At 55.1% G+C, this 22,785-nt stretch overlaps 2 protein-coding genes across 7 annotated transcripts in view; both read right to left on the bottom strand.

Moving 5' to 3' along the window:
• Positions 1 to 1,193: 1,193 nt before the first annotated feature.
• Pabpn1l (PABPN1 like, cytoplasmic) lies at positions 1,194 to 4,547 on the bottom strand. The gene is given in 8 exon segments (XM_060391838.1): positions 1,194 to 1,503; positions 2,025 to 2,167; positions 2,611 to 2,698; positions 2,788 to 2,894; positions 3,452 to 3,519; positions 3,811 to 3,979; positions 3,981 to 3,995; positions 4,277 to 4,547. Coding segments are annotated over 8 exon segments (873 nt in total). The 5' UTR covers positions 4,520 to 4,547; the 3' UTR covers positions 1,194 to 1,463.
• Positions 4,548 to 6,957: 2,410 nt separating this feature from the next.
• The window catches only part of Cbfa2t3 (CBFA2/RUNX1 partner transcriptional co-repressor 3), a 72,617-nt gene continuing 56,789 nt past the window's right edge, over positions 6,958 to 22,785 (bottom strand). For all 6 annotated transcript variants that reach the window (XM_060391834.1, XM_060391835.1, XM_021631189.2 and 3 more), the window contains 7 exons: positions 19,854 to 20,035; positions 19,035 to 19,264; positions 16,704 to 16,789; positions 15,816 to 16,014; positions 15,240 to 15,308; positions 14,380 to 14,570; positions 6,958 to 12,956 (listed from right to left, as the gene is read on the bottom strand). In XM_060391834.1, the coding sequence (XP_060247817.1) occupies positions 12,687 to 12,956; positions 14,380 to 14,570; positions 15,240 to 15,308; positions 15,816 to 16,014; positions 16,704 to 16,789; positions 19,035 to 19,264; positions 19,854 to 20,035 (1,227 nt within the window). In that variant the 3' untranslated portion in view covers positions 6,958 to 12,686. The remainder of the gene's footprint in view (positions 12,957 to 14,379; positions 14,571 to 15,239; positions 15,309 to 15,815; positions 16,015 to 16,703; positions 16,790 to 19,034; positions 19,265 to 19,853; positions 20,036 to 22,785) is intronic.

Here is a 22,785-nt window from a genome sequence, read left to right as displayed (position 1 = left end):
AGGACCAGGAGCTGGAGAGCCGAGGTGACAGCAGTGATGTCAAGACCAAAGCCATCCCCTGGGTGGGAGATTCCAAGGTTCAGGGAAGGCACGACCAAATATCCTGCCAGGAGACCAGGGGCAGGGACTTGACAGTCCTGAATCTGGAGTGTGAAGAGGTCTAGGTTTCACCCTTGGCAAGGCCCTGCCAGGTCACTTTGGTACTGGGGAGTCCCTGGCAAACCACCCTAGGGCCTATTTGCTGTTCACCATCTGCCCACTAGATGGCACTCATTCCTGGCTGGTCGGTACAGACCCAGTCCTTTCCAGAGGTGAAGAAGGCTGTCCAGGCTCGTGGGGCTACCCTTACGGTACCACAGACAGGCTTAACTGTTAACACAGTGCTGGAGGGCGCTCTGCTTCCTGCAGGCCCAGAGAGAATCTGCTCTAGGCCTTGACCAGCTCCTGGAACTGCAGCAACTCCAACCTCTGACTTGCAGGCCTCCCTGCAGGTCTTACCCCAGGCTCTGCCTCTTCTTCACAACTTTGCCTTATGCCTTACCCACTGTTGGATTTGTGGTCCTCTGGGCAGTCTGGGATACCCCTGGTGTTGTTTGTTTGTTTGTTTTAGAGGCAGGGTCTTACTGTCCTGGAACTCACCTTGTAGACCAGGCTGACCTTGAACTCAGAGATCCACCTGCCTCTGCCTCCCAGTGTGCCCAGCCCTGGAGTTAATTCTTATTATATGTTTTCTTCTGAGATCCTTTTCCAAGGTCACAGGCTGCCTTCAGACTTTGGAGGTGAGGATGTGATTGCATGGGGGGGGGGCACCATCTACTCCACTGAGGACAAGGGACTTGGGGGAGGGGTCAGGCATACGCGTGCGCACACCACACAAATACACAGACGTGCGTGTACACCCCCACCCACACACTCACACTGAACTTGACGTTCAGAATGAAGGCTTTTGCTCCTTGAATTGACCAGTTCAGATACCTCCCAGGACAGGTTGGAGGCGAAGTCCTGGTATGTCTAGAGAGCCAGTTTGGGGCATGAATTATGGGGTGGAATTCTGCTCACATTTCATTGAGTCGGAAGGCGGAGCCAGAGCCCCATTTTCTGGACTCATGGCCATATCCCATTACCACCCTGTTTGTGGAGTCCCATAGAGACACCTGTGCCTGAGGGAGAATCAAGAAATGAGACTTGTTATGTGCTGTTAAAATAGATTCAAGTTTAATAATTTATGTTTTACTGTTAATACACAGGCCTATTTTTCTTTAAAAGCACTCGAGTATGTCAATCCCAGCTTACCCTGGGCCTCCCCTCCCACTCCTGTCCTCTTTCCGCCCTATGCCTTCCCACTAGGACTCTGGGATCTAAGCACCATCAAAGGCCCCTGTGGGCTGTCAGGCTTGGAAGACCAGTCTGGGGTAAGTGGGGAGACAGTGGTTTACTCCTGACCCCAGCTCCCGGCCACACTTTCAATATGGTGAAAACCACGGTGAGACTCGTCCATGACCCCTGTAGAGAGGGAGGGGGGACAAAGGCAGCTGAGTTGTTTTCAGAAGGGATAGGCCTGGAGGACACCAGGGCAAGGTTTAAAGTCACCCCCAAGCTGCTCAGGAACTGTGGGGAGCACCTTCTCAGGCTCCCTGCCCTCTAGAGGGGGTGGCTCCAGGGCAGGAGGGAGGCCTGGGGTTAGAATTTGCCACACATGGCTCTTGGGCTCAGCTGCAGCCTTACCTGTACTTGTTAGCCTATGCTTCAGGCCAGAGGAGCCCATTGTGAATCCTACCCTCCACGGCAGGGATGCTTAGCACCTGCAGTGGCCAGCAAGGAGTAGCCCTACTGGGTAGGGAGGCCATGCAGAGCCTGTCCAGGCGGGTAGAAACCAGGAGCCCACACCCAGGCCCCTCCCAAGTACCACCCTGTCCAGTTAAGGCTCATGGCAGGGGACAGTTCTCCCTTAGCGTGACACTGCAGACTGGCCACAGCTAGCTGCTCAGATCTCCAGACTCAGACTCCCACTTGGGCCCACTCACCGGCTCTGTCTATGGGGTCTGAATCGAGGTCTTTGACGGAGGCTACTGTGCAGGAAGGGTTGGGCCCTGCTGCCCAGGTGTGTCCGAGGCCCACCACGATCTGTGGAGCTGATTCCAGGGAAGTTCGTTCTCTTGGGAAGCACCTGGATGGAATCCATGCCATGGTCCAAGACACTGTTTCTGTATCCTTGCCAGGCTGGCTTGAAGCCAGGCCCAGGCTGAGACCAAGGCTTGGAGTTTCCGACCTTGAGATACCATTTAGGCTGAAACTCTTCCTCTACCTTCACTTGTTTGCAGCTGTGATCACATAACATGGCTATGACCAGCATCTTCCTGCAGAGGAGTCTGGCCCATCTCCCCAAGCCACACCCACACCAAGCCCCACCCTGGGTCTGAGAGTTTCCATTACACCCTAACTCTGACCAATGCCTAGCCCAGCTAAGATGCCCAAAGGGTCAGGCTGGGTAGTTATGTATCTCGGAGCAGGTATTCTAACCTCTGAGCCTTCTGAAGAATTTGTGAGCTAATGTGCCAGCAAGGCTCAGTGGTGGCTCACAGGTGCATGGAGACAGCTGGGGAAGCATACCTTGATGACCCGCCCTCGGAAGGTGCTCTCATTCATCTCCACAGCAGCCTGAACAGAGCTCTGGGCCACAAACTCTATATATGCGTAGCTGGGGGAGGGTAGAGGCAGAGAGTGATGGGGCAGGAGAGAGGGGCAAGCCGCACCCACACTGCCCAGCCTGCTGCAGCCCACACTGACCCCTTGGGGTGTCCAGAGAACTTGTCGCACAGGATGGTGACCCGGTGAATCTCCCCACAGGGGCTGAAGTAGGCCTCCAGCTCGGCAGCTGACCCTCCGTAATCCACCTGCTCACAGAAAGGGCACCTGGTGTCAGCGCCGAGCTCTCTCTGTCTACCTCCCACTGAGGTGGCTGTGGCAGAAAGGGGTTGGAGGGTGCCCCGAGGCTGGTTGGCCCCTGGCTGGGAATAGGCTGAGGCTTTACTCCCTGCCTCCCAGGGCTGATTGCTGAGCGACAGTCAGGTGCTTCCTATGTGGACAGCTGGCTGTGTCCCATGTATTAGTGCATGCCAGGTGTGTGGCCCATAAATCTCACGAACTCCCAAGTTCAGTTCATGCTGAGAAACCAGAATGCTTGGCCTCACCTTCAGCTGAGTGGTCAAGGACTGGGCACAACTTGCCACCATGGGTTTTGCCCAGCCTTTCCTCTGCTGCAACTAGCACCAGACCATCCCCTTTTTCTGGCCTTGGAGACACAACACTTGACTTTACAACCCACAGCCTCCCACCTCAAGCTCACAGCCAGCCCCATTCAGGGAAGGTATCCATGTGTCTGCCCAGCTGAATGCCCAAATTGGAGCCAGGCGCCACAGGAATGCTGTGACCCCCTCTCCCCGCTACTCACATTGCCCACATAGACAGATCTGTGGTCAGCCTCCACATTTTCCTTGGGGGTCCCAGGAAAGATGCGGCCTGTAGAGAGAGAACCTCAGGACCAGCAGGGGGACCTCATTGAGGATCCCATCTCTCATGACCCCATGGAAGGTCACCCAGGCTTCCAAAGTCACAGTGTGGATTTGCAAAGCCTCATGCCATGGGGCGATCTAGGGTGCTCCCTCAATAGTCCTCATATAGAGTCCATGCTGAACACTTCTCCATTGAGAGTAGGTGGGGTTTAGTCTTAGCTGAGTGGTCAAGGACTCAGATGGACAGTTGTCCATCTGCCCTCTGGGGACAGAGTCAGCACGGGTCCCAGGCTCCTACCCATGATCCCAGGGCTTGGCAGCTGTCTGACCTCAGCCCCCTCTTCCTCTGTGGCCTTTCTCTGTATACAGGGTGGCTCTGGCATGGCCTCAGCATGCTCCATGGCCCACAGCTTCAGCCTGATGGCTTCCAACTCCTGTTGGTCATCCCATAGTAAGCTTGGGATAGGTGGCCTGCAGGCCCTTCTAGAATGGAGGGCAGGTGTGGCCACCGAACCCCAGCAGAAGAGCTCTGGCTATGAGGAGGTGACTAGACCACCCTTTTCTTGCTGTAGCCATAGTCCAGGCCTGAGGATGCCTCTCCCACCCAGGACACCCCCTAGTTAGACAGGCCCCATGGTTTGAAAGCATTAGCTTCTTTCATTGCACAAGGCAGCATTGGCCCTTTCGCCTCCCAGTCAGCTGTGTCCCTCACCCCATGCCCAGGTCCACACCCGCCTCCATGGATCATGACAACGGGGTGCTACCTGGTTGTATAGCGGGGACTTGGCCAGCTTCTCTGGCTCCAGCAAGGACAGCAGGAAGCCTGCATCTTCATTTTCCTCAGCTTCCCTGTCACTTTCCATTGTGCTTCCAGTCCTTGGCACCAAAGGTGTCTTTTCATCCTCGCCCCAGGCCCCCCAACCTTGGGCCTCAGGATCTGAGGAGACCGTCTGGAGCCAGGCTTCGGTGGGGGGTTGGAAGAGATCATTGCTCAGGAAGGGCCACATGGGTATGTGAGGAGGACGGGCTGGCTGAACCTTGGCGCTCCAGGTCGCCTCACCTCCACAGCTGCATCTGCCCTAGTGCTCTCCCTTTTAAGCCCTCCCCCTGACCAGCTGCTTCCACTAAAGCCCCAAAAGGCCTCCCACTTGGCCCCGGGCTGTTGACCAGAGGGGTCAAAGGTTGTAGATCTCCTTTCTGTCCTCTTCACCAGCTGCACCCCCAAACACTTAGAGAAGTGTGGACAAGTCCAGAGTGGGTAGGGCAGGGCCTTACTTACATGAGCTTGGCTATGCTGTGCGCTCACTAGCGTCTGCCTGTCTCTTGGTGTGTGCAGCATGCCTTGACCACGCCTCTGACAACAGGCTCTAATCAACGATCAGATCTTGGTCAAGTTACCTGATTGTAGGTACACTGTTTGAGCAAGGGCCCCTGGAGGGATAACAGCTCAGGCCTGGGCTCACCCAGGGCAGGTTCCATATTTTGCCCTAACCGTGAGTTTCTCAGACTCTTCCCTCCCAACCTCCACTCAGGGTGCCTTTTAGATGGGAGCCTATTAAACTCAGGCACTATTTAGATGGTTCCTTTGCCACAAGGGAGGCTCAGGTTGTACCATACGAATTGGGTGATGGATACTCGGTCGATGCAGGCGGGTAGAGCAGTTGGTGTCCAGCCCCGCTCAGCTGCTGCCCCTCTGCCCTCACCTCCCAGGACTGCTGCGGCCTTCCATGGACCCCTTCCTGGAGTTTCCAGAAGAGGGGTGGATCTAGAAGCATATGGCTGGCTTTTGGCTAGACATGGGCGTGTGATGCTCCTTGAGCCTTCTCTGCTGAGCCTCAGGGTCAGCGGTGCAAGCTAACGTGACACTAAGAAGTCCGCAGGGACTTCAGATGACTCCATATCCTCGGATTCACAGCCACATGTCCTCGACCCAGCCCCCCAGCTAGCCAATGGGGCCTCTCTGAGCGTCTGGGCTGGGCTGGGATATAGGCTTAGTAATCTACACTGCATAAGTGGAGTTTGGTGGCTGACACCCCCCACCTCCTTGGGCTTAGGAGGCACAGGTGGGGCCAGGCAGCTGTGGCTGTTGGCTGTTGCAGCCCCAGGAAATCGTGGGCTTCTGACTTCTTGTGTACTCAAAAGTACATTCTCCAAAGCAGCTGAAAACTGTATCATGCTTCATATGACTGTTCATGCCTCTACTCTATACTTGGGCTTCTGGGACAGGACGAGCACAAGTTCAAGGCCAGCTTGGACTCCAGCAAGGCCCTGTCATAAACAACTCAACAGTAATAAAACCTGCTATGGCTTCCATGCCTCCTACGGGAAGGACTCTGTGGAAGAGTGACTACACGACCCCAGATAAAGTAGTGTGAACAGAGACTGAGTGGCCGCTGGCCTCTCTCCAGTCTTGCTTCAGTTACTTCCCTTGTTCTTCCTGGCAGATCAGAGCTGCTCAGTGGTAGCATCCCTGCCTACATGGAGAACAAGCTGGCCACACAGGACGGGCTGGACAGGGATAGACCAGTGGTCACTGCTGTCCTCCTGCATGTCATCCTCTTCTTCCCGTGAAGCTCTGTTGGGGTCCCGCCCGAGTCTTCCCCTGCTTCCATGTGGGAGGCAGGACATGGCCAGCTGTGTCCAGGCCAAGACCATGTGGATAGAGCCCAGTCTCTGGCCAGTCCCCACTCTGAGCTCAGCTTCTGCAGTGGAAAAACCTCGTCACCCTCCTCCCCCTCGTGCTATCCTGAGATCGCTGACACACTAGGCCCAGTGGGGCTCCAGCCAGGCGCCTGGCCTAGGGACAGCTTACCCCCGTGCTGGCCTTCCCAACAATGCCTTCAAAAAATACACCATGTTCCAAGCTGGGACAGTATTAATGACAGTCGCTTCCTCCAGGCAGCTGCCAGTGCATCCTGAAGCACTATGGCCAGTGTCTGGTTCTAGAGAGAGTCCCCTTTGGCTATGACACAGCTGCCTCAGGAGCAGACAGAGAGATGGGTCTTTCTGCTATGCCACTCTGAGGTCCTCAGTGTCCTCAGGTCCTGAGTTTCCTCTCAGGTCTTAAGTATCCTCTTAGTGTTCCCTTAGATCCCGTGTCCCCTCAGGGCACCAGTGTCCCCCTGACCTTTAGTGTCTCCCTCATGTGGACCGCTCAAAGAACTTGACCCCAGTGGTAAACCAGTTAGCCACAGGTCAGGCCCTTGAAACTCAGGGTCACTTTTGGGGTCCAAGATTTTCCAGAACTCTCAAAGGCCCAGCCTTTCAAGATGGACCCCATTTGCCAAGGATGTAGCAGCAGCACATGGAGCTGATGTTCGCCTCCTTTGTTTGCCCCAACCCTTTTCTGGTTCAACTGTACCACCACACCCACCCTTGTCTGAACATCAGGGTTTTCAACATGGCGGTCGGGTGTGCACAACAGTCTGGAGGAGTAGCCAAGCCATCATAGCAAACGCTCACTTTATTACACAGATGTAATTAACCTGATCACTGTGTCCATGGCCCACAGGGCAAACATATAAAGGACAGCAGAAGATAGCGGCGGGCGGCATGACATAGCACCCAGACACAGAGGGCTGTGGAACACAGCTTTTCATGAAGACAATATCCAACTCTCCTCCCAGCTCCTGCAGGGGAAAAGAAATGGAAAAGCAACGGTCCACCCAGCAGGCAATGCGTGGCTGTGCTCTGGGCCTGACCCTTGGCCCACCCAAGATATGGTGTGAGCTGAGGGCTGTGGGGCCTTTTGTCTGAGTTGGGAGCAGGGGCTGTTGCCTTTGAGGATGTGATGAGATGAGTCGGCCATATTTTGAGTCAGATGCTGCATTCCTGTTCCCCAGTCTGGGATGCTCTCTAAGGGCCAGCCAAATTGAAGGAAAAGGAACAGAAAACAAGACAGAGTTTTGTAGAATTTGAGGACTTGTGCAAGTTGTTGACCGACTGTCTTGGGTTTTGTCTGTGAGCTGTCTACAGGAATATAGAATATAGAATATAGCCCAGCTCACCTCAAGTTTCTCTTCTTCTTGTGAGCAAGATGGCAACCCAGGCTTCTCTCCCCAGCATCATTAAAAAAAAACCTCCCTACATGGTAGGAGCTTCAGGAAGAGCAATGAGTTATCAGGGGAGCCTGTGGGTGGCCTCAAACACACAGCAAACACTCCCTACCATCTGTGGGTTTAACAGGGGCTGACTGGACATGTTCAACTCTGAGCTCCTTGGGGTCCTAACAGAGAAGACGGGAATAGTGCCCTAATGTCCCGAGGAACAGGGCCCTGAGAGCACTCCTGTCTCAGGGGAGGCCGGTACTGGCTTGAGCTTCTCTTCAGGGCAGGACTGCACCCCCTTTCAAGGAATGTGGTTGCCTAACAGCCCCACCAGAGCTCCTGAGCAGGTGTGTAGACCTGCTCCCAACACACATTCTTGGCCCTTCTCTCCCCAAGCACGTCCAGATGTGTCACAGCTGCCATAAGGGCGCATCCAGTCTGTCCACAATGCCTGCAGTAGGGACTCATATCTCTGGAGGTATCTGGATGCCATGGGAGGGCAGAGCGCCAAGGGGCTGTTGCCTCATGGGTAGGTATTCTCAGAGCAGCCCTGGGCAGTTCAGGGCAAGCAGAGTGGAGGGCATTGGAGGACCTAGTGTCTTTGGTACACTGAGGGAGCTGATACTACTCTGAGTCCAATGGGTAGAGAGATGACAGGAAAGATGGACCTAGGGAGGTTTGTGTGGGTGGGACTGGAAGACATACAGACACGAGGATGATATGTGGGGATGGTGAGTGGAGAGGCAGTTTGGAAGGAGTAGTGTGGGAAAGGTGGACAGATGGATGAGCAGGTAGATGGATAGGATGGAGGGAGGTGGGTGGACAGATGGGGTTAGTCAGATGGAAGGGCAGGTGGAGGGAGATGGATGAGTGGAGATACAGGAAGATGGCTGGGGAAGTCAGAGGGATGAACTCAGGAAAGTGTCAATCTATCAGTGAGCTTAGGCTGAGGAGCAGAGTAATGGACAGATGGGTGCCGGAGATGCCACTTTGGTGTCAGCCTAATGATTTATTTGGAGAAACTAAATGAGAACTCTGGAGCCCATCCTGATCACTGCCCACACTGGCCTGGAGACTACACTGCCCATGACCCTACCTCCTATTCTTGCCCTTCTCTGTCATCAATGACCCCTCAGGTCTTCTGACACATGTCACTGTTGACTGAATCCCTCTGGACCCTCCAGTGAGGGCTGGCTCTTCTCACCTTGGCACCACCCGTCAGGCAGCAGGACCTGAGCTGTGATCTGGTCCAGCCTGTTCCTATGCACCCATGACCTCATGTGGAATGGGAGCCATTGGTCTCTGCTTCTGCACAGATCTGAGGTCCGAGACGGAGCAAATCCTCTTAGGCAGCCCTCAGGGAAAGGCCAGTGTGGGCTTGGGGCAGGGCTGGGCAAGGAGCTGAGAAGAGGGGTGGGAAAGGCAGGAAACATGACAAGAGGTCATAAGGTCAGGGGACAGGGGGCTGGGCCTTGGGGGTTGGAGAGTTCTGCCTGCTACCTGCCCTCTCCACTCAGCCTTCCTGATTTAGCTTTGGCCTCAGAACAGGAAGTAAAGTTGCATTTTGATTTGGGGTTTAGGGAAACAAGACTTTGTGAGAGCCCACATCTCGTAGGGGTTTGGTTCATGTCTGGCTGTGGCTACCAGGAGGCAGGGCCTGGCAGTTATTCCCAGGTCCGTGGTTTGTGACCTGGAGAAGGTAGCAGGATGGGCTCTCAGCAGGAGTCGGGGATGGAGTACCACCCTCCCCAGCTCTGTGTAGAGCCCCAGGCAGACTGTAGGTTGAAACCAAGGTCATGCTGTGGTTACGGCCACCCAGGGTGTACCCACCTCCCAATGAAGAACACCCATAGACCCTGTTCTCTCAAAGCTGTGAGGTTGTTTGGTTCTTCTGTGAGGTCTTTGGATGGCTGGAGCCTGAGCACAGTACCCACATTTTTGCCAGGGCCTTAGCACCTGGCTCAGTACCCCCCTCCTTGTCTCGGACGACACTGATGACATCGGCCAGAACTCAGCAATACACCTGGGGTTCCCTTCTGCGGTTTCCATCCCCATTCCCTCACCTCACCCTCCACACCCACCCTAAAACCACCCTGATTCTGTAAGCACCTCGACGGCTACCTATTGGCCTGCCAGTCCTGTCACCTGGGGTGTCTACAGTTGCTGGCCAAATCTCACACACAAGGGCCATGCACCATGGTCAAATGGCATCTGACAGCTGTCTTGAGGGGCTATCCCTCCCAATAGCTAGGGTACATATGGAAGCTCTGCTGAACCTTAAATATGTATCCTCATTCAGATACATATCCAGACCAATTAGGCTGGGCAGCATTTTGTTGTCTTCTGGTGGGCCTTCTAGTTCTAAGTAGGTGGGTAAGGATGGTAAGGTTAGGGAAGGAGGTATCTGAAATTAAAGCAAACTGGTGGGCTGTCAGGTAAGGGGCCCTCTGCGACCTTACCTCAGAATGGCTGGACCACAAGAGAACAGGTACTCTCAAGTCCTGGCACCAGGGATGTGGGTCGTCCAGGGTGCCACCTCAGGACTCCTGGCCCAGACCTCTAGAGACTACAGCTCTTACGCCCAACCTGAGGGCCTGGCTTTGTTTCACCCCACAAACACGGTGCTCACCACCTGCTGCCACCCAGAGCTCCTTCCTACCAATGGCCTCTGGCCTGCCCTCCTGGAAGGGCCCGAGAAGCTGCATGCTGTGGGGTAACAGAGACAAGAAGCCCTGCATGAGGAGCAGCTGGGAATGGCATGCCGCGATGCTTCCTGTGATGGGAGGCAGGGCTCTACCAGCACACGGACTCAGTGTTCTCATGCAGTCGCTCAGGGCAACTGGTCCACTAGAAGGAGGGGCGGGAGGCCGCCATGTGTCCTGGCTTCTCTGAAACCCACACCTCTGTGGGCTTGGAGGGCTGTGGCCTCAGGAACCTTCCAGGGGATGAGCTCTACCTTGGCCTTCAGAGCAAGGGTTGCTGTCAGGCTCCGTTCGGGGTAGCACCAGGTTGACGGTGCATTCCATATAATGTTCTCTTAAAGAGTGAACTTTACATTGTGAAGAAATACCAGCCACCAAACAAGCCCAGAGGACCACAGCTCAGATTCCTTTCAACGTTTTTTCCTAAATTTCACATACTTCTGTGGTTTGTCTTAATTTCTTTTTATTTGGCAAATATCTCCTCGGTACTGATGCGGTGGTTGGGACCTCTGTGGAGACTATTTACATTCACATTAACACACGCTGCACACCTTGCTCTGGGCAGGGCCCCCTGGGCCCAGAGTTCAGGAGCAATCCCCCATATTGCACGCTAGGCCGGCAGCTTGCTGCAGCCACACACATAGGCGCAGACCTGGACTGTGTCTGCTGTCTCTTTTTGTTTGGTACAGGCATGAGCCTCCTTCCTTCATTTCCTCCTTGAATCCTTGAGGGAGTCGAGCGGGTGGAGGGCAGGGTGGGCAAAGGCTGGAGAGTAGGTGGGTGGGCAAGCATCACCTTCACTCCCAGGGCTGGAGACGAACATCAGGGCTATGTACAGCTGGGCTTGAGTCTTCCAGGTGAGGTGAGCATGGCTGCTGGCTTTTGTGTTTGTAGTTTTTGTTTTTCTTCCTTTTTTTTTTTTTTCTGTAAAAGTTTGAAAGAAATGAGGGTAGCCACAGCAAGACACGGGGATGGGGTGGTAGGGCTGAGATGGAGGTAGGGTGGGAATGGGAGAGCAGAGAGGTAGAGGAGGGAAAACCAAGAAAGCGTGATTCGCTGTCTCCTTATGCTTTCAAAAGCAGTCAAGAATCAACCCAAAAGATTGTCACAGTTTCATTTAGGAATTGTGCTCTTTCTGGGAAGAACACGTTAGCACTTTTTTTTTTCACAACTGGAAATGAATTATGGGAAGTCACAGAAGGTGTGGGGACAGATGGAGGTGTCTCCCTTGCATATAGGGACACATGGATATGGCCCTAGGACAGACAACACTCAGGCTCATGCTGACTGGGGCTTCTTGATATGGTGCTGAGGGTCACGTGGCCTTGTTGCTGACTGCTTTTGCCCAGCAAGGATGCTGCCCACTAGTCAAAATGGAGCAAAAGGTTTCTTCTTGGCCCAACCCACTAAATCCCAGTATCCCAACACCCCCTGACAAAATCAAAACCAAAATAAAACACCGACATCCAAACAAACCAGGATGGAGAGACCATGAAAAAAATACTTTGGCAGTGATAAAAATAAATTTTGGATTTTGATCTCTTGAGTTTGCTTTTTGGATTTCCTTTGGAGCGAGGTGTGTCTGGCATCCTTGGCTGGCTAGCTGGCAAGGTAGTTTACAGGTATGTTTCCTTTGCTTTAAAAAAACTTTTTGGATTCTTTTTTTTTTTTTTTTCTTTTTCACTTAAAGCCAAAGAGTTTGACATTAAAGAAAAGAAATAAAACCTGAAACCAAAAAATGCTTCTTGAGTTGGAAACTGAAATTGTTCTCACCATCTCTGCTACGTGGGCCGATCCCCCTGGGGTTGGCTGGGTGATAACAGCAACTCTGGATAGAAAATCACAGTTTCTTCCCTTTCTAGAGAGGAATGGGGAGAGACCCACAGTCTTCTTTGTCCATTTCTAAGTAGCTTGTTTGCCAACAAAGCAAAACAAAATCTCCAAAAAGTTCTTCACGGAAAATGAAAGCCACCGATTAGGTTTCTCTGGTCACAGAGAAAGGATGTGGACTTTACAAAGACAGAGGATAAGAGAGAGATACAGGGAGAGTCAGGGCAGGGAAATAGAGGGTGACTGAGATATCAAGGAACACACAGAGAGAGGCAGACAGACAGACAGTAACAGAGAAAGACACAGAGGGGACAGACAGCAGCAGAGCCGGCCTCGCTTGCGCCCGCTGGTGCTGCTGCCTGCAGCTCCGCAGTGGTTTCTGAGGATGCTTGCAAAGAGAGGCTGGGAGGTCCTGGCAGACCTTGTCAGGTAGCTGAGGCTGCACGGGTGCAGTGTTGTTGGATCTGTGTTTTCTTTTGGAGAGAAGCAGTAGCAGCAGTGACTCCACACACCGGCTCCAGGTATCCGGTGGGCCACGGTGGGACCAGGAGGTTGGCAGGGCATGGCGTCCATATGCTGGGCATTGGATTCGGAGGTCAGCGGGGCACAGCAGCGTCCAGTGGGCCCGGTGGGCCTGGAGAGCAGGGGCGAGAGGGCCCTGCTGAGCCGGCTTCGCTGGGGCTGGCAGTGGCATCAGGCTGTCCTGGCAGTGGGTCAGCCACTGCAGCCGCTGGGCCCTGCAGACTCTGGCCGCACACATGGTGGTGTTTCTCCCAGTCCTTGTGCTGACAGAAGGACCCACAGTAGCGGGCGGCATTACAGCCGCTGCAAGTCTCACTGGCCTTGCGCCCACAGTTCCAGCAGCTCTGGATGTGGAGGGGGGCAAAGGAGACACTCAGAATGGGACAGACTCCACGTGCCCAGATAACCAGCCCACTGCTGAAAGGGACTGTGAGTGCGTGTGTGCGTGCGTGCGTGCAGTGTTGCAGGGGAGAGCCATGTGTCCGCCCCTCCCCCCGGCTGCTAAGACTCAGTCAGGATTGCACCCAGGAAGAAAAAAGAACTTGAGAGAACCCCAGAGGCAACTGAGCTGTCAAGTATTCTGTGGGCCCTTTTGGGAGGAGAGGTGGTCACGGACTAGGAGTCCTTTTTTCTGACTGGGTTTCTCTAATGGGGCGTGGCTGGAGATCTCTGGAAGGTGGCTGGGCTGTGGGCCTGGGAAGTTGCCCCTGCCTCGGGAGTCAGAGCCCACTTCTTGTCTAGTTTAGTGTCTAAAGTCTTGTTTAGTGTCTAAAGTCTCTGGCCTCACCACTGTCTGCTGGCCCTCAGCTTCTGCTGCTCTACTCCCGCAGGCCTTGCAGGGTGGCTCTGGGACCTAATGGCTCTTTATGTCCCTTCCCCGGGTCTGCTCAGATGTCACACCTACTGAGGTACTATCCTCACTCCCAAATATCCAACACTCTGGCTGGCTCTTTGCCCATCTCACGTCAGCTCTGCAGTCCTGCGTGTATTTGTTTGTGCGCACGTGCACACGAGTGTGTGGGAACGTATGTGTATGTGCAGGCCTGAGGACAATGCCTGTTATTGTTCCTGAATACTGTCTACCTTATTTTGAGACAGGGTCTCTCATCAGCTTGAAGCTTATTCAGTAGGCTGATATGTTGGACCAGTGGGCCCCAAGATCTACCTGGCTTTGTCTTCCCAATATTGGAGACCCGGTCCTTCCTAAAAAGAATGGCTTTCCCGTTCTCCCAACCAAACTTTTGGGGCAGAGGAAAGTATTCCTTCACCCACCCTGCTGGATTGGAGCAAAGTGCTCAGACATCCAGGCACACAGGGTCACAGCTCTCGCGGCTTTCTCCTTCCTGTTCAATGAGCATCTACCTGCGTGCCAGAAGCTGAGGCAGGCTCTGGGGTCCCGAAAGCTCTCCTTAAACCTCTTGCTTTCACAAGTTAAAGAGCAGAGGGTTTGACAGCAGCAGGCTTTGATGGAATACGGGCTCCGACATGTGCCAGGCCAGAGACAAGCCATTGCCCTCTGGACCTTCAATTACTGCTACTGCAGGTTGAGAAGGCCCAAGGGACACCTTCCCAGGCCTCTTGTGTCTCTGTACTTACTGACCATCAGTATGAACAGACTGCACGCTTGCTTATGCTACCGTGACAGTCATGACCACTGTGAACAGGGAGCTCATGTGACCTGGAGGTGGCACAGGTGTGGTGGTCAGCCCACAGACCACAGGGCTCCTGAAGGCAGACACGGAGAGTAGAGGCGGCCGGCGGCCCTACCTCGCTGGAGTCCTCTTGCTGGTTGATGACAGTCAGGGCATCCTCTGACGCCTGCCGCTTGGCCTCAGCCAGCGCTCGTTCCATCTTGGCACGCTCTGTGGTGATGAGTTCATGGGCTTTGCGCTCCGCATCAGACACGGCTTTCTGTAGTTCTGACATAGCCTGGCGCTTCACCTCATTCACGGCTTCCTCTGTGAAGCACAAAGGTGGGCGGTCACCCAGGCCAGCTCCCCTGGGGCTCTGGACCCTCTACACTCACAACTCGGGTAGGAGCCTAAATGTGGTTGTGTTGCACACACGCCTACCACCCCTTGCATGTGTGCACACAAAGGCACAAGTCAGTGACCCCATACCTTTGCTGAAGCGTTATGTGGATGAAGGTGTGAGTCCTGGGCATATGTGTGCAACCTTGGTCATGGGGAGTAGAGCCATGGGTAAAGGTCCCAAAGCTCAGCCTCCAACTGCCAATGTCATGATTCTCACTCTGTGAGCTTCTTCAGGGTGGGGGAAGGCCAGTCCCCACCCACAGTACGATCCAGCAGGTTCTGGTAGTGTCCGGGATTCTGTTCTAACAGGCTTCAGGCAGGCCACTGCTGTGAGGGACCTGCTTTGAGAACAACCTGGCTGCTCCTTGGCTTTGCTTGGACAGATCCACGGGAGCCAGAAGTGGACTATGTGAACCCTGGCTACAAATGTCTGATACCCACCTCCCCTTGTGTATGTGTAAGTGCAAGCGCGTGTATTTTGTGCACACCCCTATGTGTGGCCCAATATGTAAATCCATAGATTTGCATGAGGAGTCCATCTGATCACAGACACTTGTGGTTGTGCTCAGGGGCTCTCCCTATAGCCTTACTCACCAGCTTTCCTCCAGATCTCCTCAGGCATATAGCCGGAGAGGGTCCTGGGCATGAAGTCCCGGTGAGCATCTGAAACAAGGGGTGCCGGGCAGCGTCACACACAAGGCGGTCGTCAGGTGCCTTCTACACTGCGTTCCCTTCTACTCTGGCCAGGGATTGGAGGAATATTTTCCCCCTTGGGAAAGAGGGCTTCACATGCCATTAGGGGAATGGGGTGGTGGTGACTGAGTGGCATGCTCTGTAGCCAGTGGACATGAAGTCAGGCTGGGCACTGGGCACATCCTGGGACCCCCCCCCTTGTCTTTTTGGTCACTGCTGTGGTGGATGGGTAAACAGAAGCCCCTAGGTGCCTCCTCCTAAGCTTGGCCTGTACCTACTAGAGCCTGGGAGGTCCAGGCGCCCTAGCAGGCTGGGCACATCTTTCTGCACATCTTTCTTTCAACTGAAGCTTTCTGTCTGAGTAAGGCCTGACTGTTGGCTAGCTTCCTGGGGAATTAGTGGCGTCCTACAGCGGCTGTGCAGGGCTGGCTGGCAACCCCTCACTATAGGCTCTCCATGTTCTTCCTTGGTACACACCTAGCTGAGACCCCTCAGGGCCACTGCAGCTGTTGAGGGACCTGGCGGAGGTGGGGGTGGGGCCTTTCTTCCCTTCCTCAGAGTCACTGTAGCACCGGATCCAGTGGTTGAGCTCCTCTCGGTCGGCCTCCTGGCACCGGCGCAGCACGGTGAGGGATCGCCGAGTCTTCTCCACCATGTCCATGATGCAATTCAGGAGCTGCAGGCAGGTGGCAGGGCCTTCAGTACGTTGGGACCGGGGCTGTGGCCAGATGTGGCCATCTAACATGGAGGGGGTGGTCAGGGAGCCAGCTCACCATCCCTGAAGGCAGGGCACAGAAATCTACCTTGGCTCCCCACAAACAGTGAAATGGCTCCCAGTGCCAGAGGGCACTCTGCTCGGATGGGAGTGTCTTTGCACGTGGGGTAGGGGCTTGGGGCCTTTCCTTTGAAACTCTGAGAGAAAACCTGCTTTGGGAGCATCATCAAGAAAGAGGCATGCCAGGGATACACACTTCAGGATGTATGGTGGTCAGAGGAACGGAGCTCCTAGGAACATCAAGACACAGTCCACCTGGCCTGCCCAGGGGCTGAGGCACCTCCCACAAAGCTGGGCTACACTCCTGGGCTCTACCGTGCAAGGGTGTCTGAGTAGGAAATAGCACAGGAGGAAGGGCCTGTCTGCATCCTCGTCTCTATTCTTTCACAGCACCCTGATAGGTCAACAATGGTCAACGACGCTCACAGACGGGGACAGGCAGTCAGTAGGCATGCAGGTAGGTCCTGCCGGTAGATGCTGAACCCAACGGAGCCCAACTCAGCACTGCTCCCCACCCCCGCCTTAGGCGCCAGAGCTGTGCAGGCATTCTGGGAGTCACAGGGGCCCAACAACCCCAGCTGGACACTCACACTATTGAGGTGTTTCCACTCTTCTGCCCACTCACGTTCTGTGAGCCTGTGGTCAATCACTTCTTCTTGTCGAGACCCAGGCATGCCTGTAGAAAGGGCAGTCGATACACACTTAGGCTCCCATGCCGATGCAAAATCCTTCCTACCCTTGCCCATAGCCGAACCCCGACTCGGATTTCAGATCCTGCCCCTACTCCCAGGTGCCTCCTACTTCCTACCTCAGGTATCAGAAATAAGTTACCCTGGTTCTGCCTTCACTATGCATTCCCTTCCTACGAGCCTTCAAATCCTGCTCCTCTGGCTTTTTCTATGCCCGTGTTTGATAAACAGCTCTGGATTCACTTTAAAGGCCTGTCTTATCATGGCCCAGAAACCTCAGGGCCTCTGCAGCTGCTCAATTTATGTGTGTTTATGACTTCCTCTCAGATATCTGTACTCCTATGCATTCCTCAAAGTCCAGGCCACACGGGCCCTCTACAGCTGCAGACTGGAATTCTTCAGGCCGTGTGTGTCTGTCTCTAGGTACAAGGCTTCCCTGTTTACTTGATTCTACCCACTAACCCCTGGTGTCAGCTCCCGGGAGAAAGGTGGCATGTTGTGTTTACCTCTGTGTCCCCAGGCTGAACTTTGGCCTGGGTGTTGACCAGTCACAAGCGTGGTCTTGGGATCAGACTATTGGCAGCAGCATCAGACAAAGCAGCAAGCCAGGCTGGCTCATTCTCCATGGGATCCTGGAGCCCTCATCCTAACATTCCCTGCCTCAGTTTCCTGATCCTGCCTAGTTCTCGCACATTAAGTAGTTAGAAAGAAGAGCCTCAAGATGACCTGGTAAACTTGAGGGGTATCCCCAGGCACGCTGGGTGCTAACCACTGTTCCCTTCTCTCTGCCCTCCCTGACCTTGGAGGGAAGGTCGTTTTCCCATAGAACAGATGAGGAAACTGAGGCTGCTGAAGGGCCATGTCTGACCAAAGTTACCAGACAGGAAGTGGAGGAGACAGAGGTAGTCATCTTACGATGTAGGGCCAGCCTGGATCTGTAACCTTGGGAATGACCAAATGGGGTGGGGCAGGGTGTGGTTTGCCGCTGGCTGGGACATGAGGGACATGATGGTCCTGTCTTAGTTTCCCTGCAGTGTCAATTACTTCCAGTGTGGTAACCGAGACTGCAGGTGACCTGGCGCCAATCCAGACTTCCTGGGGCAAAGCCTCTCTCTTAAGTGGCCATCAGCGCCTGAGGACTTCCTAGTACCCTAACCTGAAATGCCTCCCTCGAGCTGCAGAAGGGCAGGGAATGGCCACCGCCGTCATCCAGCACCCTCTCTGGCTGCCCACGAGGGGCCTGTGCCAACGCCCAAACTAAAATAGAGGCTGAGATCTGTGCGACAGCTGGCGTTTATTTTTGCATTAGCAGAAGCGGGTGGGAATTAGCACCTGCCTGACCCGGCTGCAGCAAGCCAGACTGCTGTCACCTGCTGCCTAGGCCCAGGCCCTGGAAGCTTCCACAGTGTGGGGGCAGGGAAAGGCCTCTGCTGACCCTGCTCTGGGACCCTAGAGGTGTCCTGAGTGACCCTGGATGGTCATTTCTACCATTCCCTTCCAACACACCAGGCGGTGATGGGGTTGGCCATCTCTGGGTTTCTGCAGAGGAGGTTGTGACCATCCACGGTTGCTCCACTTGTACTCTGAGCCTCAGTTTCCTTTGAGGGGTGGGTACAGGCTGAGAAGTGACAGAGTACAAGTTCGGTGGCTTGAGCTCTATGTCAGCTGCTGTCCCTGTCAAGTGACTGGGCCTTGGAGTGCAGTGTGTGCACGGCGCTCTGTCAAATACCCCTGTCCTCACACGATTCCTGTTCTGACAGAGGACGCTATCGAGGCATAGAGAGGTCACGTGGCCCATTTGAGGGTCACTTCTGGAGTCAAGGAAAGCAAGGCAGCCCTGTTGGTAGTCTTGCCCTCAGCTACTCTGGCTTTAGGCTGCCCAGTGCGGGAGAGTGGTTAGAGGCTGGTTCCTAGGATGGGGGTTCTCTGACACAGTGCTATTCTGTGTATGAGGAGGAGCAACTTGTCTCTGGAGGGGCAAGTCAGGCTCCATGGGCACAGGGGTGGCTACTGGCTCCTTACACCCATGTCCTTACTGGACCCATACCCTCAGTGTCTTCCTCAGAGCATCAGTCCAAGCAGCTGCTGACCGAATCCCTAAATAAGTGCATGTAAACGCTCTCCAAAGCAAGCCCACGCAGGCTTATCCATGCGTGCAGGCTCGGAGACATGCGGGCTCACACACCCAGTGTTCAGACCTCAGGCAGTTGATGGTATTCTCGCAAGGCCTACCGAGGGGCCGATGGCGGTCCCGCAGCTCTCGGGGATCAGGATGTCGGTAGGAGTCCCGGAAGTGGTGGGCCATCGCCATGTCCTCCAGGCGGTAGTGCGGGGGCGGGGGTGGTGTCGGGTGGGGCAGCCCATTGCTGGGGCTGCAGCGCTGGGCAGGGTTCAGGGTGCAGGACCGCTTGCTGAGGTGGTCGGGGTGCAGAGGGTCCCGGTCTGACCCGTTCTCTTTGGTCCTGACCAAGAAAATAGGTGGCCAGTGTGGCTGTCAGCCCCAGACTTGGACAGAGGGTGAGGAGAGACAGCTAGGGTGGAGGCTGAAACTCAGAGGAGCCCCAGTGGGCTCAGGTCTCCCACTCTGAACCCCTCTGGGGCTCCTGGTGGAGCATGGAGAAAGGGAGACACCAGGGGTCCCATGGCCAGGTCTGGTCCCCACCGTGGTACAGTGTTAGAACCGGTACCTCTGTGGCCAGTCAAAGGGTTCAGTAGAGCCCAGCCACCATGGGCCCTAAGCTCCAGGTCGTTCAGGGTCTACACACAAAGAGAAATGAGTCCTGGTGGACAGACACCTTCCTGGACTGCTTGCTTTCCTCTGAGGATCCCGACCTCCCCTCCCCCCCCAGCTCAACAGAGCTGTGTACGCTGCAGAACCTGGTGTTGCCAGCACGCCAGCCTGCCCCTGCAGTGTGCAGCAGGGTTAGCAGTGCTAGATCAGTCCCGAGACAGACAACAGGCTGGGCCAGCTGTCTGGTGGAGCTGGGGCAGAGTGAGATGGGTAGGAAGAGGCCACCCGGGTTGCCTCCCTGTCCTGGGAAGCGTGCTCACCTGTCAGGTGTTCTCCTCTTGCCGTTCTCATTGACCTCCAGCAGGAGCTCGGAAGAGTCCACAGGGGAGGTGGCGCTGGCATCCAGCAACAGTTGTTCGTGCTGGGCCAGGTACTGGGCGGGCGTCTGCTTGGCCAGGCGGGCACAGTGCAGGAGCTCCCGCTGCAGCAGTGGGAGATTGGCCTGTGGGCAGGACGGGGGCTTTAGGCCAGCTGGGGTGCAAGACCACAACACCTGCTCGCAGCAGACGGCCCAGGGCTGCCTCTGTGTGACACAGGGCTGCTCTGGGTCCCACAGGTTCTTTTATCTTCCCAATAGCACTGTGGGAAGTGGCAGGCCTGTGCCCTGCTGGACACACAGCAATGGAGCAATGTAGGAACTTTTACATTCACCATGCTACCTCTCACAGTGCTGTCTGCAACCAATACTCCCTACCTGTGTCCTGTGTAAACAGGTACCATGTCATCCTTGGCACAGAGAAAGAAAATGAGGTTCAGAGAGGACACACACACACACACACACACACACACACACACACGAGGGAGGGAGAAAGGGCGACAGCTGTAAATGAGGTGCTGGCAGCAGAAGGCCACTGTGCTGCAGGGTCTCTGCTCTTAGGCCCCAGAGTGCACTGGCCCATAGAACCGGCTCCTCTCTTCCCATTGCCTCTCACTTTCCAGCCTCAGCCCTGACTAAAGCTCACAGCTGGAATCTGGACATCAGAGCATGCCTTCTGCAGCCATGTAGCTCTGAGCACATGGGGGATATGACCTCTATGAACCCAAGCCTCAGTCATGACATCACAACTCGAGCTCACAGATTCCATCTCTAACCCCCTGAACTTCACCCTAGGGCTGGGCCAGGGTCTCTAGGCATGCCCTGCTGGTGGTCAGCCTCTCTAGAGCCACTGGGGCCCAGCGGCAGGCTCTTGGGAGAGCTAGCAGTTCTAAGCATTTGTAAATAAACATGATCCACAACTTTTCCCATGCGTTTCAAAGCTGCCAGGGCAGCCTTCCCCAGCCTCCGCCTCCTCAGCCTCTGTTGGCGCATCCACCCAGCCCATCAGGCGGCCGATGCATTTTTGTTGAGCAGTATAGCTGCCAGGCCTGTTTTTCTGTTTGGATAGCTGAACGGGGGCCAGCCCACCATCTGCCGACCACGTCAGAAGCATGAGCTGGGATGAGGTCCTGGGAGGTCTCAGTAGCCCACAGTCTCTTTCCTCATACCCCCCCCTCCTTGGCCAGCGTGGTGGGGCGGGGGCTGGGCACGAGCGCCATCTGGTCGCTGTTAGGGTGGGGAAACATCTGGGGTCCTGGCCAGCTGGGGCCATCTGGGAGCTGGAGCCTCGGGTGGGACGGCTTCTGAAAAGCCCCACTGTCCAGCTACATGGAGGCGGGTGCAGGACAGAGTGGAGGGGACCTGGGATCAGGTAGCCCAGCTGTACGGCCCAGATACACAGCAGCCCTCGGCCAGGGGCACAGGACCACTGCTCACCCAGAAAGAACCGGTCCCCATTCTTTTTCGGGAGTCCCAGGCATCATTCAGAGGACACACCAAACTGGTCACGAGGTACCCTGGGCCCCAACTTCATTTGGCATGGGGATTTTGATGTTCAGAAAAATCTCAACCCTTTATTCTGGGTGGGACTCTAGTGGAAGACACAGAGCACACACAGAAGCACCCCTGTGACAGCTAAGCATGAGTCTTTGTGGTGCTTCTTTTAGCTGTCTCCGTTCACTTAAGGCTGTTTAATTAAGATTGGGCAGACCACTAACCCTGGTTGGGCTACTGAGGTGTTGCGTGATCTTGGGAAGGTCATACCAGCTCTCTTGAGTCCAGCCTTACCCGAAGACCAGAGTGCTGGCATCCCTGGTATGATAGGCTCCAGTGAGCCCCATGTGAATTAACTCAGTTCTTCCTATCACCTGTGTGATAGGCAGGCAGTTCTGTCTTGCCTAGGAAAGGACCCAAGAGGGCCCTGCAGTTGGAGCCAGGCTCTGCCCAGCCACGCCTTGCCCAGCCTCCAGAACAATTTCTTCTCAGAATGGCACCCCAAGAGGTGGCCATGGGAAGCACTGAGGAGGCCAGGGGGCCCATAACTATTCAGGATGGTGCTGCGATGGCTCTCTGACCAGCCAAGAGAGGATCCCCCAGTGAGGACAGAGGCACCTGGAGCCGTGTGAGCCTTTCCTCTGGCTTCCCTCGTTCTAGACTATTGGGGCTAGGCCCTTACCATGCTGTACCAGCCAAGTAGCCATGCCTCTTTGACCGGACAGAGTGGGCCCTGGCTGGTATCTTGGCAACAAGGTCAGAAGGACTGGTTGCAACCTTGTATTTTTAGGTTTTACCTTTGGCTCTTACTGCCCTTCCACTCTAGGAGCTCCATATCATATATCATATCATACCATACCATATAATATCATATCCTGACAATGAGACATAGAGGTCCTGGGTGAGCTGTGAGGGGGGCTAGTCCTCCAGCAGCCAAAATGGGCATAGAGAAGTGAAAGTGGAGGGGGTCCCTTGGCAAAGCAGTGCTTGGCAAGATGTTCCACCCAGTGCTTGCTTTGGGTGATGCCACACTAGGTTAGGTAGGATGGGGACTGCGGGTGGGGACTGTGGGCAGGGGAGGCTGGGATATTCCAGGCACAGACAGGGTGGCCGATGCTACAGAGAGCATCTGCTGCAAACATCGGCTCTGACAAAATAAGCAGGCGCATGGCATCCTAAAGACAGGCGGTGGCAGAGTCAGCAGCATGTAGAGGGCGAGGAGAATGAGGGCCTCCAACGCACGGCAAGCGACTGCCAGGTGGGCCCACGCGCTGGCATCCACAGCTTCTCTGTTGTCACTAGCTCCGGTGTGAGCCCAGCAAGGTGTGGGTGGGAGGGAGGAGGGGAGTGGATATGGGGTGTCATGTGGGGTCCCCTTGGGA

The sequence above is a fragment of the Meriones unguiculatus genome, chromosome 10 (assembly GCF_030254825.1).
Source record: "Meriones unguiculatus strain TT.TT164.6M chromosome 10, Bangor_MerUng_6.1, whole genome shotgun sequence".
NCBI classification, from domain to species: domain Eukaryota; kingdom Metazoa; phylum Chordata; class Mammalia; order Rodentia; family Muridae; genus Meriones; species Meriones unguiculatus.
Note: the sequence above shows the minus strand (reverse complement) of the source record. Positions and strands in the feature narration are given on the sequence as shown.